General features: G+C 40.5%; 1 protein-coding gene and 1 pseudogene across 3 annotated transcripts in view; one reads left to right on the top strand and one right to left on the bottom strand.

The window, feature by feature from the left end:
* The window catches only part of AKAP7 (A-kinase anchoring protein 7), a 184,724-nt gene that overhangs the window by 163,022 nt on the left and 6,227 nt on the right, over positions 1–15,475 (bottom strand). For 2 of the 3 annotated variants that reach the window (XM_027770231.1, XM_006144292.3), the window contains exons 2-3: positions 13,095–13,217; positions 6,795–6,934 (exon numbers count right to left, since the gene is read on the bottom strand). In XM_027770231.1, coding sequence (XP_027626032.1) covers positions 6,795–6,934; positions 13,095–13,217 — 263 coding nt within the window. The remainder of the gene's footprint in view (positions 1–6,794; positions 6,935–13,094; positions 13,218–15,475) is intronic. The other variant, XM_006144293.3, reaches the window with a different exon arrangement.
* LOC102478084 (dnaJ homolog subfamily B member 6-like) lies at positions 1,753–4,093 on the top strand (annotated as a pseudogene).

The raw sequence follows: 15,475 nt of genomic DNA, 5'->3' as shown, positions 1-15,475 counted from the left end.
TATTTTTATGCAGCCATTCTGATTTTCCAATTCTAGTTCTTTAAAATAGCAAATGAAGACTTTTCCATGAATAAAGAATTTGCAACTTTTAAAATCAAAGACCAATGTAGTTCTAAATACTCTTTTCTTTACAACTAGATGCCAGAAAGTAGAGGCCAAAAGTAGAGCAATCCATTGTGAATGTGCTCCACGCTAAAAGCTTGCTTGCAGGTCACTTAATTGGAACTTGGAATACAGACTCACATTGAAACAATGTTATAAATGGCCCTTCTTTCCCAGGCATTCCCACAAAAGCTCATAAGTAGTTTAAAAAGAAAATTGCCATTAGTTACTTTAAAACAAACAAACAAGAAAGGTACTCATACAGTAGATACAAAATATATCTCCTAATCCTGCCCAATTCTTTTGTCTCCTCCCCACCTATATATGTAAACTTGCTACACTTTGTTATCTACAAATAAGTCTCTTGAGAAACATTAAATTATGTGGTCTTGAAATCTGCATTTCCCAATTTTTTGAAACTTTTTTTTAAGAGATTTTTGCTATAGGGTACATGTGCTCACTGAAGAGACAGCAAGAAAATGAGAAATCCCCCAGGGGGAGGGAGAGCAGGCGATGGCTATGCCACAATCCCTTCCCCACCATTCTCCTCTGGGGATTTTGGGCATATACACACACATGCACCCAGTGTGAGTTTTAGGCCACCAGGTCTCAAACTGAACCACAGATGACTCAGTTTGAGTCCAGAGATGTAACCATAACGTCATTTTCTTTCACTCACATGGGAGACAGGGAAAAAGATAAGCATCCTCAATAAGGTCCCACACCATGATTCCCACAACCCTCTCATAGCCCTCCAGCCTCCCCAGCCAACCAGAATCCACGTACCTGGCATGTATTTGTTGCACCAAGAACCAAATCTACTCTTTCAAATGGATCCGGCCTCACTTTAGCAGTGCATTACCACTGCACCACTGAGTTGGCCCAATTTTCCATTATTATAAACCATTCTACCTGCTTCAAAATAAGTGACTACTAGTGAACCTATATTAAGAAAGCAACATTTGTAACATTGCATTTATTAAGTAAAGTGTTCTGGTTGTAACTGGGTATGGCAGAAATACACCCTGGCCCCTGAAATGACAGTGTGTGTGTGTGTTTGTGCATGTATGTACACACATGTGGTACACACTCTTACACAAACATTAACGTAGGTAGTGGGAGTGCATTTAAAAAATCTGTAAATTAGACAAGTGTCAAGCTGCAAGAATGACAAAGAGAAAGTTATGGAAGTCCTTAGCTGTGGGGCAGCCGGAGGAGGACACTTGCTCTAATCAGTTAGGAGTAGAGAGATTTGGGCTGAGATGTATGCACTGCCAACACCAAGAGATGAGTGGTTCTGTGGCACAGCAGTAATGCACAATTCAAGAGAAGCTGTTCGAATATCCAGCATGATCAGTCTGAAACATGCCAGACATGCATGTGAGTGCTCAAGATCTGCTGGATGGGAGGACTAAGAGAGAGAATCACAAAACAAGATTCTGTGGAGGTACTCCTCTCTCACACACTTACTCTCATGTGCATGTGCTCTATTATAAGAAAAAGAGAAATACAAATAAATAAACTTCCAGCCAAAGGAGACTCCCTGGAGCAGAGTCAACCTGGCAAGTCCAAGGAGGGGCCGGAGGGGCTCAGGCAGACAGAGCACTGGCAGAAGTGAAGAGGGCCAGACCGTGCAGAACCTTATAGAATATGGCGAAGAACTGTCTTCACCCTGATGCCAATGGGAAAGCCCTGAAGTATGTAAGCAGGTAGAGATATGAGTTTAGAAAATAGTCATTTGTTGAGCCCAGCAGATGGTGTAACCATTACATTGCTAGACTCCCACATGGCCAACTATGGTCCAAGTCCCAGACTCAGAGGCTTGAAACGCATGCCAAGTGCATGTGTGTGCATGCCTAATATCCTGAGAAGTGAATGGAGAAGGGATTGCAGCATGCACATGCCCCCTGGGGGTAGGGTGGTTTCTTATTTTTGGTCTCTCTGTCTCTCTTTCTCTCTCAAGTGAGCACAAAAATCTCTTAAAAGAAAAAGAACAAAAATATTAATTTGAGGTAGATATTATCATCTCCCTAATTTTATACCTGAAGAAACTGAAGCGCAAAGAGATTAGGTAACCTGACCTACACTCACAGTGAGTTTGTGACCCAGCTGGTATTCAAAGCCTGTGGGACTGCATAGCCTGTATCTGTCCACCGTCTACACACTCCTCAGAGCTGGGAAACATGGACTGCAGCTTCCACAGAGTGAAAACCAAGAGCTGCTGGCGGAACTTTCTTGGCCTTTTCCTCCCAACACGCTTGTGGTCTAGACCTCAGAACTAAGTGGCAGAAGGAAAGAATTTCTCCACCTTCTTTCCCCTCAGCGTTCCTCCCCACCTTCCTTATCCCACCATGTCGCCCCATCAATCTTCACTGGAAGATGTGAGAAGCCAGAACGAGGCTAAGAGGGAAACGGGGTGAGGCGGAAAGGGTGATACCGAGGTGCTGTTCCATCCACTAAAGTAGGAAAGAAGAGAGGTGTGAAAAGAGAAGATACAATGAATGGCCTGGGGCCAAACTATGGCTCAGTGGTTAAACCCAACACCATGCAAGGCTGACTGACGTGGGAAGGTTCGAGGTTCAGGTTTGGAGATCTCCCTGAGTACACTACACACATGCATGCCCAAGATCTGGGATGGACGGTGAAGCTGGAGGGTGCATGTTAGCGTCAAGACCTTAGGGGGCTCTGTTTCTCTTACTCATGAAATGGATAAATAAAATAAACTTTTTTGCTGGAGAGATTTTTGCTATACGGTGTGTGTGCTTGCTGGAGAGACAGAGAAACAAAAAGCAAGAAATCACCCCCTGGGAGGATAGCCACACCGCAACCCCTTCTCCTCCATTGTCCTGCAATCTTGGGCACTGCACACACTGGCATCTGATGTGAGTTTGAAGCCACCGGGTCGGGTACTGGACCTGCGGTCGACCACGTGAGAGTCCAGCAACAAAACCGCTATGCCACCTGCTGGTCCCAAACTTTAAAAAAGAAGATTAATGGCCTGGAGGGGCCGCCACCACCATCAGCCCGCAGAGCCAGAGTGGAGAGATCAGCCCGTGTTCTTGGATGAGTTCCAACAACCTGTGAAAGCGTGATTGACTATGAAGTTCCAGTCGTGCAGAGACATGCCTCCCCCAAGGACATTAGGAAGGTATGCCGGAAACTGGCATTGAGGTGGCATGCAGATAAAAACCCCGCGAATAAGGAAGAGGCAGAGAGGAAATTCAAACAAGTGGCCGAGGCGTGCGAGGTGTTATTAGACACCAAAAAGCGGGATATCTATGACAGATACAGCAAGGAAGGACTGCATGGTAGAGGAGGCAGCAGGAGTCATTTCAACCATCCCTTCGAGTACAGCTTCACATTCCATAACCCAGATGACATCTTCGGGGCTTTTTTGATGGAAGGGACCCATTTTTCATTCGACTTCTTTAAAGACCCATTTGAGGACTTCTTTGGGAATCGCAGGAGACCCCGAGGAAGCAGGAGCCAAGGCACTGGGTCGTTTTCTCCGCCTTCAGTGGGTTCCCGTCTTGTAGGAAGGAGTGGATTCTTGTCTTTAGATACAGGATTTACATCATTTGAGTCACTAGGTCGGGGGCCTCCCTTCATCTCTTCCACATCACTTGGTGGTAGTGGGATGGGCAACTTCAAATCTATATGAACTTCTACTAAGACAGTGAATGGCAGAAAAACCACCACCACAAAGAGAATGGTGGAAAACTGTCACGAAAGGGTGGAAGTGGAAGACGGCCAGCTTGAGTCCCTGACGATCAATGGGTAACAAGTAACTCCACGCTGGCCTTTAGCAGAAAGGGTACACGGTCCTAGCAGTGTGGGCAGATTGACAGGAACAGTTTCTGAAGATTTCAAAGGAACTCGACTTACAGTAAATTGTACTTAACCTAAAGTATTTATAAGCAGCTCATCCGAGCCCCAATTTGTTAGAGACTTTTTGAGTTTCTCGGGACAACATCATAGGGCCATTTTTTTGTCTTTGAAATTGTTGTAAATCTCTGTATGTACTTTGTTTCTTTAGTAAACATCATCCGGGTGAGCCGCGACTCTCGTGTGTAGAATGAGACTGTAACTCACACCAGCATGGATCTACTTTCCACTATGTTTGAGCTGTGAGTCCAACAGTGTCAGCCTGCGAGGAAATTGTCGCAGGGTGGGCCTGCCACAGAAACAACTGTGTTTTCAGTATTTAGTAGTAAAAGATTTACTGCATCAATGGTAATACATTTCTGGTTCAATATAAATTAAGGATGTTTTCTAGTTGTGCATGAATGCTGGCAACTTAGTAAACTTTGACTTGTGTACTGTTAAGTTTAGGTTTAAACATAAAGCTCATGGGGCCAGCAGGTAGCATGGTGGTTAAGGGCGCTGGATTCCCACATGGCTGATCACAGTTCGAGTCCCGGATATGGCAACTTGCCTTCTCACTTTCCCTCTCTCTCTCTCTCTCTCTGGTCAAAATAAATAAACAAACAAACAAACAAATTAATTAAATTAAAAATAATTCTAAAAAATAAAACATAAAGCTGGGTAACTAGGTCTTTGTCATTTGCTTTTCTTTGGAGAGGTTTTTTTGCTATAGGGCACATGCGCTCTCGCTAGAAAGACAGAGAGAGAGAGAGAGAGAGACAGAAAGCGATGGGACCAGCAGTTAGTGTAATGGCTATGTCGCTGGACTATCACGTAGTCAACCACAGTTCGCGTCCCAGACCCGGTGGCTTAAAACTCAAGCCAGGTGCATGTGCGTGTGTGCCCACGATCCTGAGAGGAGAATGGAGGAGAAGGGATTGTGGCATGGCCATCCCCCCCCGGGGGGGGTGATTTCTCGCTTTCTGTCTGTCTGTCTGGCAAGCGCACGTGCCCTATAGCAAAAACCTCTAAAAAAAAAAAGAAAGAAAGCGAGAAATCACCCCCTCCCCGGGAGATGGCCATGCCACAATCCCTTCTCCTCCATTCTCCTCTCAGGATCTTGGGCACGCATGCACATGCACCTGGCGTGAGTCTAAGCCACTGGGTCTGGGACTCGAATAGCAATCAACTACATGGGAGTCCAGCGACACAGCCATTACGCTAACTGCTGGTCCCTTTGTCATTTGCTTTTAAAGATAAATAAATAATGCAAATGTGCTTGGTGCAAGAAAGAAAAAAGATTAATGACTAATTGATTAACCAACACACCAAAATAATTATCAAACATTCATATTGAGAGACTCTGTAGTGGGGCAATCTCTAAATAATAAATCAGAACAAAGAACCTGGATTTTCTTCCAACCACAAGCCACATGTTCTTAGGGAAGTCACTTCAACCTTTTCCTACCACTCAGTTTCCTGAGGACCTGGTTTCTGTCGGACCATGAAACCAACACCATCTTCCACTTCCTGCTCTTCTAATTCCCATATATAATCCCAAATTTCAAAGAACACCTAGCCAAACAATTTGCAGCCATTTTAATACACCAACTACTGTTTACACTAAGGACATTTGACTACTTATCTACCAAAGGAATCAAATATGTAGCAGTAATATCAGAATATGACTCTTAACTGTAACGAGTTTAAAATAGTGCATGGATAGGTAATTTTTCTCTTTTTATGTATCTTTCTCTTCAGCTAAATTGTATCTCACAAACTAGATATATCCTAGAATACTCCAACAGAATTTATTTTCTTTTGATATTTATTTCTTTGATTTCAATTTTATTTGATTTGATTTTTAAAAATTCATTAGCATTCCCTAGAGACATGCTAGTTCAGTAAAGGAAGAAACAACCTGAAAATGTGCCCAGCTGGGGAATTATAACCTACAATCAAACAGAAATTCAGATCTGGCTCTTAAATTGGGCCACGATGTGAAAACAGTCAGTCTTCCAAATGAGCTATTTTTTCCTGAGGCATTTGAATTCCTGGTTCACTGCTTTTGCAGTTTTGATTAGATAACAGTAGCTTTCTCTCTTAAGGGTTTCTCCATATGAACTAAGAAGATGGCCCCATTTCCTATTACTTAAACTTTACTTTTTCAGACTGTTAATAGATTTCTACCCAGTTTATCAAGTTTAAATGGTTACAATAAGGAGAGATTTGTAAAGTAACTATGTTGTAATAATCACTACCGTAAGAACTCAGGAGCAGGAAAGCCCACTTTCCCAGCAGATATTCCGGAACAGTCCTTCCTCACCTGGTCACTCCTCTCTGCTTCTGAAAGTTTCCTCCAGTGAACTGAACCAATGTTTGGAAAGGACTTTGACATGACTTTTTCAAGGGGCTTTTGTAAAATTACTGTTTATATATGTTTAAATAATGTTTTTCAAAAATAGTGCTAAAATGGATTCCTATTATTTAAAGAGGAATATTCCTGTTATGATTCTACTAAAATGCCACCAAAGACTCTTAGAAACTGAGAGCAAATAGGCTTATAAACATTTAGTATATTTTAATATAGTTTAGGATAAAACTTTATGAAAAATAACTTTTTTAAAATTATACCTCTTGGGCCGGCAGGTGGCATGATAGTTAAGGGACTCTAGACTCCCAAATGGCCGACCATGGTTCAAGTCCCAGATCTGATGGCTTGCTTTCTCTCTCTCTCTCTTTCTGTCACTCTTGCTCTGTTTCTCTCTGGTGAAATTAAAATACATAAATAAAGATAAATAAAATAATTCTTTTTAAAAAAATTGTACCTCTTTGTTGGTGATTGGAATGGATAGGAAATAGTTGGGTTGATTATCTTTGTGCTTTTTTTTCTTCTTCTTTATTTGATCACTCTTGATACATTGATTTTCTTTATTTCTCTTGGAATTGATTTGAGGTATATCCGTAACTAGAAGAAAAATGTAAAACCAAAATATGTTTAATATTCAGTGGAGTAAGTACATCAAATATGTTTAAATCCATCAGTTCATAGTGATACTAAAAAGAAAAGTTAAAACAAAACCTTCGCAGATCACCTTTGGGTAAGTCTGGAGAATTGTTCTCCTAAAAATGGGATAAAGAGAAAGAAGGCAAGCATTTATCCTGTCTTTCCAAAAAGCCAGATAATTATATAGGAAATCAAATAAATGTAAAATGATAAAGTTAGAATATCACCATTTTGAGATGTTTAACAGAGTAACAGAAGAACTAAAGATAATAATGGATGACAATAGATGGAAAGCTGAGGGGCAACTTCAATAATGGATATATCAGGGCAACAAGACCCGAAGCCACTGGTCAACCTTAAATCATAAAAAGGGCAAGATACGCACGGATTATATACAAGCTGATGTTATGCTACAAGAAATTTAAAATATTGTTTGGGGGGCAGGCAGAAAACATGGAGGTTAAGACACTGGACTCCACATGGCCAACTCAGTGGTTCAAGTGGCAGACTGGACAGTTTGAAAATCATGCTGGAGGGGCCAGCAAGTGGAATGATGGTTAAGGACACTGGATTTCCACATGGCCGACTGCAGTTTGAATCCTGAACCTGGTGGCTTGCCTTCTCACTTTCTCTCTCTCTCTGTCCCTCTCCAGTCAAACTAAAATAAATAAATAAAATTTTAAAATTCTTTTTAAAAATATCATGCTGGGTACATGTACATGTGTGCTCAAAATTCCAAACGGAGAATGGAAGAGAAGGAACCATGGCATGGCCACTCCCTGGGGGGTGATTTCTCAGTTTCTCTCTTTCTGTCTCTCTCTGACCAGCACACACACTCTAAAACAAAATACTACGTTTGGATCTTTCTTGCCAATATTTCAATACTTTTTGTGTGTGGGGGGGAGGGAGAGGTTTTTGCTATAGGGCTCATGCGCTTGCCAGAAAGGCAAAGACAGATAGAGATACAGCAAGGGAGAAGTCACTACCCAGGGAGGATGGCCACGCCACAATCCCTTCTCCTCCATTCTCCTCTTAGGATCTTGGGCACGCACGCACACACATCTGGCGTGAGTTTAAACCACTGGGTCCAGGACTCAACCCACAGTCTACTACATGGGAGTCCAACAACATAGCCATTATGCCAACTGCTGGTCCCCCCAACATTTTAATACTTAATTAACTTCCCGATCTCACTATTAATGTACATGAAATGTAAGGAATGGAGAAATATATTAAGTGACCAGAATATAGTAATTTGTACACAACTTGATTTCTTTTTTTTTTTTTTTGAATTTTGTACAAATTTTTTTTTTTTTTTTTTTTTTTTGGGAGAGGTTTGTTTTTTGTGTTTTGTTTTGTTTTGTTTTGTTTTGTTTTGTTTGTTTGCTATAGGGTGTGTGCTTGCCAGAAAGATGGAGAGAGACAGAGAGGCAGAAAGTGAGAAATAACCGCCTCAGGGAGGATGGCCACACCGCAATCCCTTCTCCTCCATTCTCCTCTCAGGATCTTGGGCACGCACGCACACGCACCCAGCGTGACTTTTAAGCCACCGGGTCCGGGACGCGAACCGCAGTCAACTACATGGGAGTTGAGTAACATAGCCATTAAGCTAACTGCTAGACCCATAACTTGATTTAACAATAAACAAACATACATATACACACAAGAAAAAGTGAGATATAGAGATCAAAAGAGATTGAAGAAATATATTTCTTATATATAATACATAGTCTTTGATTCCTAATTCAAATAATCCAGTATTTTTAAATTATGATACAATAAGAGCTTGACTAGCTATCTGATGAAATTAAGAATAACTATTATTTTTGTATGATACAAATATATTAGATTTTTTTTTTTCATTTTTGTTTTTAATTCCTAGGTATCCTGGATATTTCACTGGATTATTTAGACTAACTGTTGGTTATCAAAAAAAAAGTCATCAGTCAGTCAAAATACAGTTTGTAAACCTTCTTATAAATTTAATTTATTTTACTTGTTAATTTTCATAATGACTTCAGTAGCCATCTAACATGCTCTAATGAATCTGGTATTGTTGATAAAGGCTGTAGCTCTCCAATTCACGCAATTTTTTTTTAAACTAAAACACCACATGCCATTTTATGTTAATTATCTAATTTTTCCTCAAATTCTATTTATTCTCTCAAAAACTACAAAGGAATGAATTATGGGAGAAATTAATTTAATTAAGTAGTCCATCTGGTATTATGGGTTGATTGTTGTCACACTTGTTCTTAGCTAACCAGCTGAGAGAAAAATTATATTTTGTTTCATGTTTTCTTTCAGTCTTGTTATTTTAGCAGTTAAAACCTTTGGAAGTGGGGCCAGCAGGTGGCATGGTAGCTAAGGTGCTAGACTCCCGCATGTCTGACCCCAGTTCACATTCCGGACCCAGTGGCTTATTTTCTCACTCTTACTCTCTCTCTCTCTGATCAAAATGAAGAATAATGGCAGATGGCATGGTGGCTGAGGTGCTGGACTCCCACATCACCAACCATAGAAACTCCTTGACCTGGAAGCTTCCTTTCTCACTTTCCCTCTCTCTCTGGCCAAATTTAAATAAATAAATAAATAACTATTAAAGGAGTATTTTTAAAAAGAATCATAAAATTAAATAAATAATTCTTTTTAAAAAAATCTTTGAAGCAACCATTCATTTTTCTTTTAAAGAGAGATTTCTTGCTGTAGGGTGCAAGCACTAACCGGAGAGACAGAGAGAAAAGCAAGCTATCACCCCCCAGAAGGATGGCCACATCGCAATCCCTTCTCCAGTCTCTTCGCAGGATTTTGGGTATACATGCACACGTGCCCAGCATGGGTTTAAGCCACCAAGTCCAGGACTCAAACTATGGTTGACTACGTGGGAGTCCAGCAACACAACCATGATGCCATCTGCTGATCCCAAAGTAACCATTCTTAAAACTCCTAAATCATATGACTTAGAATGTTACCTTCTATATTTCATAGAATTATTTATTCCCCCCTTACTATCTGAATAAACTTTCTAAAAAAATAATTTTAGGGCCAGCCCCATGTTCCGGTGGTAAATGGAGCCAGATAACACGTGGCCAACTGTACAATTTGAATCCCAGTCCCAGGGACTTGAAAAACATGCCAGACACATGTATGTAAGTTTCCAAAATCCCAACAGAATGGGGAGATGGAGGAGAAGGGACTGTAGCATGACCACACCCCATCATGGGTTCTTTGCTCTATCTTATTTCTCTCTATAGAGTACAGACGACCTCTGCTAATTAAAACAAAACAACAACAAAAAAATAGTTTATGCAAGAAAAGGTAGTTCCAGACCAGCCATGGTGGCACAGGCAGCAGGTCTGCTGTCGGTGCATGATACTAGAGCCACAGGGAAGGCCCAGCCAGGGTCTGGACCTGGAGTAGGGATGACCTGAACCCTCTAGCATGCCCACAAGGTACCCACGACCCTGGCTGACTGGGAGGCTGAAGGAAGCACAGAGATCGTAGTATACAAGACTCATTGGAAGTCCTCCTATCTGTAGGTCATTGTCACTCTCTCTCATGATTTTTTTCGTTTTTTTAATAATAGACATGTCCAGGCTAACCAATGGCATGGTGGATAATGTGGCTAGATTCTATACAATCAACTGTACAATTCAACTCCCAGACCCAGCAACTTGAAAAACATACCAGGTGTGTGTGTGTGTGTGTGTGCATATCCAAAGTCTCGAAAGAAGAAATGGAGAAGGGACTGTTGTCTGACCATCTTCCATGGGGATGCTTTCTCACATTCTCTCTCTGTCTCTCTCGAGTAAGTGCACATACGCTTTAGCAACTTTTTTAAAAAAGACGTTTCCTACCTGATAAGTGGGAATTAAAATCAGATTTTAATTTCCATTATTTGATATTTATAAAGTTGAGTAACTTTCCATATATCTATTTACCAACTTAATTTTATCTTCTACATCCTTTGCCTAGCACCAATAACAGTACCTGATACATAGCAACCTCAATAAATATGTGTTAAATTAATGTATCCATTGGGCTTGTTTTGATGTTGATTCATTTTGCTTTCCTTAAAAGAAAAAAAAAAAAAAAAGACCCTATTATATTATTTGGAAAAATGTTTGCCTTAAACTCTTTCATAATAAAATATAAAATATGTGGTATGTGCCTCCTCAATTAATTATAGTTAGGATACAGAATATAACTTATCTTTTTGTTTAATTGATTCAGGATAATCATTTACTGTATCAGGTACTAAGATTCCATTTTACTTTTTTTTTTTTTTTTTGAGAGGTTTTTGCTATAGGGCACATGCGCTCACTGGACAGACAGAGAAACAGAAAGCGAGAAATCACCCCACAGGGAGGATGGCCACGCCGCCATCCCTTCTTCTCCAGTCTCTTCTTGGGATCTTAGGCACACACGCACATGCGCCCAGCATGAGTTTTAAGCCACCAGGTCTGGGATATGAACCACGGTCTACTACATGGGAGTCCAATGACATAGCCATTAAGCTAACAGCATTTCCTATAAAAATGTTTTCGTAGATAAAAGTTTCAATTGATATTTTTAAATATCACAAAGTATTTTAAAGATGTAACAACTTCATAGTATTATCTAATAAATAGCAAAATAATAACTTCCCTCATCTCTAAAATCTTCAGTCATTATAAGATTAGAATCCTGTGTGAGGTAAAATAAGGTTTATAATCATTTCAATACAAAGTGAACTAACAACCACACTTAAGAAAAACAGATAGGGAGACAGCAGGTGGCATGGAGGTTAAGGTGGCCAGATCCCACATGGTCAATTGTGTGGCTCGAGTCCCGGACTCGAGTCCCTTGAGAGACCTGCAAGGCACATGTATGTGCCTGCCCCAAATCCAAAGAGGAAAATAGAGGAGAAGGCACTGAGGCATGGCAATTCCCCCTTAGGTTGTGATTCCTCACTTTCTCCCTCTTTCTGTCTCTCTTTTACCAGCAAGCACATGCACCCTATAATAATTTTTTTTTAGAAAATGAGAGGACTAAGAAATTAGAAATTGTCGATTTCATAACAAGTTGTATTCAACGGTGTGAATTTAGTTAAATTACTTAAGTCTCGGTTTTCACTTCTCGAAACGCATAGCCTGAACTAAATCGTTTCTTATGAGAGCTCTAACCGTAGGAGCCCTATCATAGATAACTGTCTCAAATCATGGCAAGGCCTTATGTGAGGCTGCAAACAGCGAATGCACAGAGCATGTCATCAGTATGGATGTGCTGAATAGAGGGGTGCTTTTCTTATTTTCCTATTCACACGTAGCCTGGATAACAGGAAAATCTGTCACATTGTTAGTGGAAGTAGCCCCAAATATCATGGACAGTATTGTTTTTATAGGGACACAAAATTCATAGTGCCAGCAGTATTTAAATCAAGTTAGTTACTGATTCTCTAAAGTTTGTGGATGGAGCTCTCAAGGACTAAACTATTCCAGTAAATGTATATTTAATTAAAAGTTTAACTGTTAGGCCCAGCAGGTGTCCCAGTGGCTAAGGTGCTGCACTCTCATATAGCCAACCATAGTTTGAGTCCCAGACGTGGCAGCTTGCCTTCTCTCTTTCTCTCTCCATCTCTCTCTCTCTCTCTCTTGTGTGCATGCACACGCCCGATAGCAAATTTTTAAAATAATAGTACCAAAAGTAGACAAGTATTTTTTTTTAAGTTTAACTGTTAAGCTCCTTGAGGGCAGGAATAATGCCTCTTTTGCTCACTGATGAGCCATCCTGATGCCAAACAAAGTGCTTGGTGTGTATCGAATAGCCAATAAACTTCCGTTAGACAAAGGGGAGCAACTAAAATTAGCAGTGGCTCAATAATAACTGAAGGAGGTCATAAACCATGGCATCACCTGGACCAATGTTTTCAGAAGTATCTGATCTAACCCAAAATTTTGTGTGCCATGTCTTAATATTATCAGTGACAGTTTTGACAACATATGACCAATACAGATAACTGCTGATTAACAATCAATACTCAAAAACATGACAAGTAAAATAATTTATTAAGGGAAACATATATATATTTAACTACCTTTACTATTTATTGCTTCTAAATAAAGTTTACTAAAGTACTTACTGTCACAATCGTCTTTAATATCTATTGTAGCAAATGGCATTTCGACCATAGTGTTAGCTTTAAATTCCTCCGTCATCATCTCTTCCCCTAATTCATTTTCACACTCGCTGGAATTTATCCCTCCTTTAATAAAACACAGAAAGAAAACTGTATTGTTTAACTTATTTTAAAACTCATAAACCAAAACAACTCAACTAACTGAATTAAATATAAATGAGTATCTGTAAAGAAATGTATTAGGGACCAACAGATGGCATAGCAATTACATCACTGGACTCCCACTTGGCTGACCGCAGTTCGAATCCCAGACTCAGTGACTCAAAAACCATGCTGTGCACGTGTGTGTGTGTGTGTGTGTATGTGTGTGTTTGTGTGTGCCAAAGATCCCAGGAAAACAGAGAAGTAACTGCAGCATAGCCATACCCCCTGGGGGGTGATTTCTCACTTTCCCTTTCACAGTGTCTGTGTCCCTCTCCAGTAAGCACATGCACCGTATGGCAAAATCCTCTTAAAAAATAAAAAAAAAAAAAAGAAATCTATTACTGGGGCCAGTAGGTGGCATAGTGGTTAAGACACTGGACTCGCACACGATTGACAGTGGCTCGGACCCGTTGGTTTGAGAAATGTGCTGGGCACATGTATACACGTGCTCAAGGTCCCGAAAGGAAGGAGAGATGGAAGTGAAGGGATTGTGGCATGATCGTGACCCACTGGGGGACAGGGAAGCTTTCTCACTTTTCTTCTCTTTCTGTCTGTCTGTCTCTCTACTGTGAGCACATGTGCCCTCAGGCAAAATTTAAAAACAAACAAAAAACTGACTCATATTGGCACTCTGATAACACAACCAAACTCATATGGGCAAGGTCCCAGGCTCACAACCCAGGACCTCTCTGAGCATGAGGAGAACATGCTGTGCTTACAATCCAGGCCAGCTGAGTCTGGGGGTAGAGAGCCACATGAACACTTGGTTGTGGGTGTCTCTCTCTCTTAAGAAAAAAAGGACCAGCAGATGGTGTAATGGTTACATTGTCTCCCACATAATAAACTGCAGTTCAACTCCCAAACCTGGTGAGTTAAAACTCACACAAGGTGCATATGTGTGCATGCCCAAGATCCAGAGAGGAAAATGGAGAGAAAGATATTTTAGTATGGCCATCCTCCCCCCAGGGGTGGGTGGGGGGTGATTGCTCACTTTCTGTCTCTCCAGAGAGCACATCAGCTCTACAGCAAAAATATCTCTAAAAAAAATAATAAATAGGGACCAGCATTTGATGTAATGGCTACGTCACTGGACTCCCATGTATTTGACTGCAGTTTGTGTCCCGGACTCAGTGACTTAAACTCACGCCAGGCGCATGTGCGTACATGCCCAAGATTCCGAGAGGAGAATGGAGGAGAAGGGATTGCAACATGGCCATCCCCCTTGGGGGGTGATTTCTCACTTTCTATCTCTGTCTTTCTCTGTCCCTCTGGCATGCACCATGTAGCAAAAACCTCTCCAAATAAATAAATAAATAAATAAATAAATAACTCTTAAAGCTTTTAAACTATTGAGTCATTGCTTTGAATACTTTTAAAAGTCTCTTAAAATTTAGTGTATGTACAGTTAAAACTACATTTTATTGGGATACTAAACTTCAGCTGTGAAATATTGATTTCCTTGACCAAAAATAAAGATTTTCTGCTGAGACTTTTTCCTCCAGATTCATTTATAGTAGGAAAGGCACAAACCCAGGCCAGGCTCATTCAGAGATGGATACTGAACTTCAGCTGTGAACTATGATTTCCTTGACCAAAAATAAAGATTTTCTGCTGAGACTTCTTTCTCCAGATTCATTTCTACCTCTACACACTAAGTGTCTACACAGGCCCAAGTGAACAGCTTCCAAACATCTGAATGCAATTAAGGTCAGAATATTCTTCTATTCCCACTGAATCTGATGCACAAAGAGTGAAAACAGAACAGAAGAGAGATTGCAGATCACCTCCTTCTGTACCTCTCTGAACGCTCAGATTGAACTTCAAGAATTAGGAAGAAACCCACCACCCATCAGATGACTGAAATCACTGCAAGGTCACAAAAAATATGGGAAAGCATGAAAATTACTCTCCTCCAAGGAAAAATAACTCCTATTCATCCTCAGACAGTACAATGAAATTCATGGAAATGTCTGTTAAATAATTTAGAATATTCATAGTGACAAACCTAACAGAAATGGAAGAGAAGAGGTAAAATGAACTGCAGAAGAGACAGGAGAAAGGAGCTGACGAGTTCTGGGAGGTGAGGAAATTCTTGTAAGATCTAAGAGAGGAAATACACACTATAAAAAAGAATTAAATGGACCTGTTAGAGATGAAGGCTATAATACAGGAAGTCAAAA

The sequence above is a fragment of the Tupaia chinensis genome, unplaced genomic scaffold, assembly GCF_000334495.1.
Source record: "Tupaia chinensis unplaced genomic scaffold, TupChi_1.0 Scaffold000117_2, whole genome shotgun sequence".
Classification (NCBI taxonomy): domain Eukaryota; kingdom Metazoa; phylum Chordata; class Mammalia; order Scandentia; family Tupaiidae; genus Tupaia; species Tupaia belangeri.
This window is presented reverse-complemented; position numbering and strand designations above follow the sequence as displayed.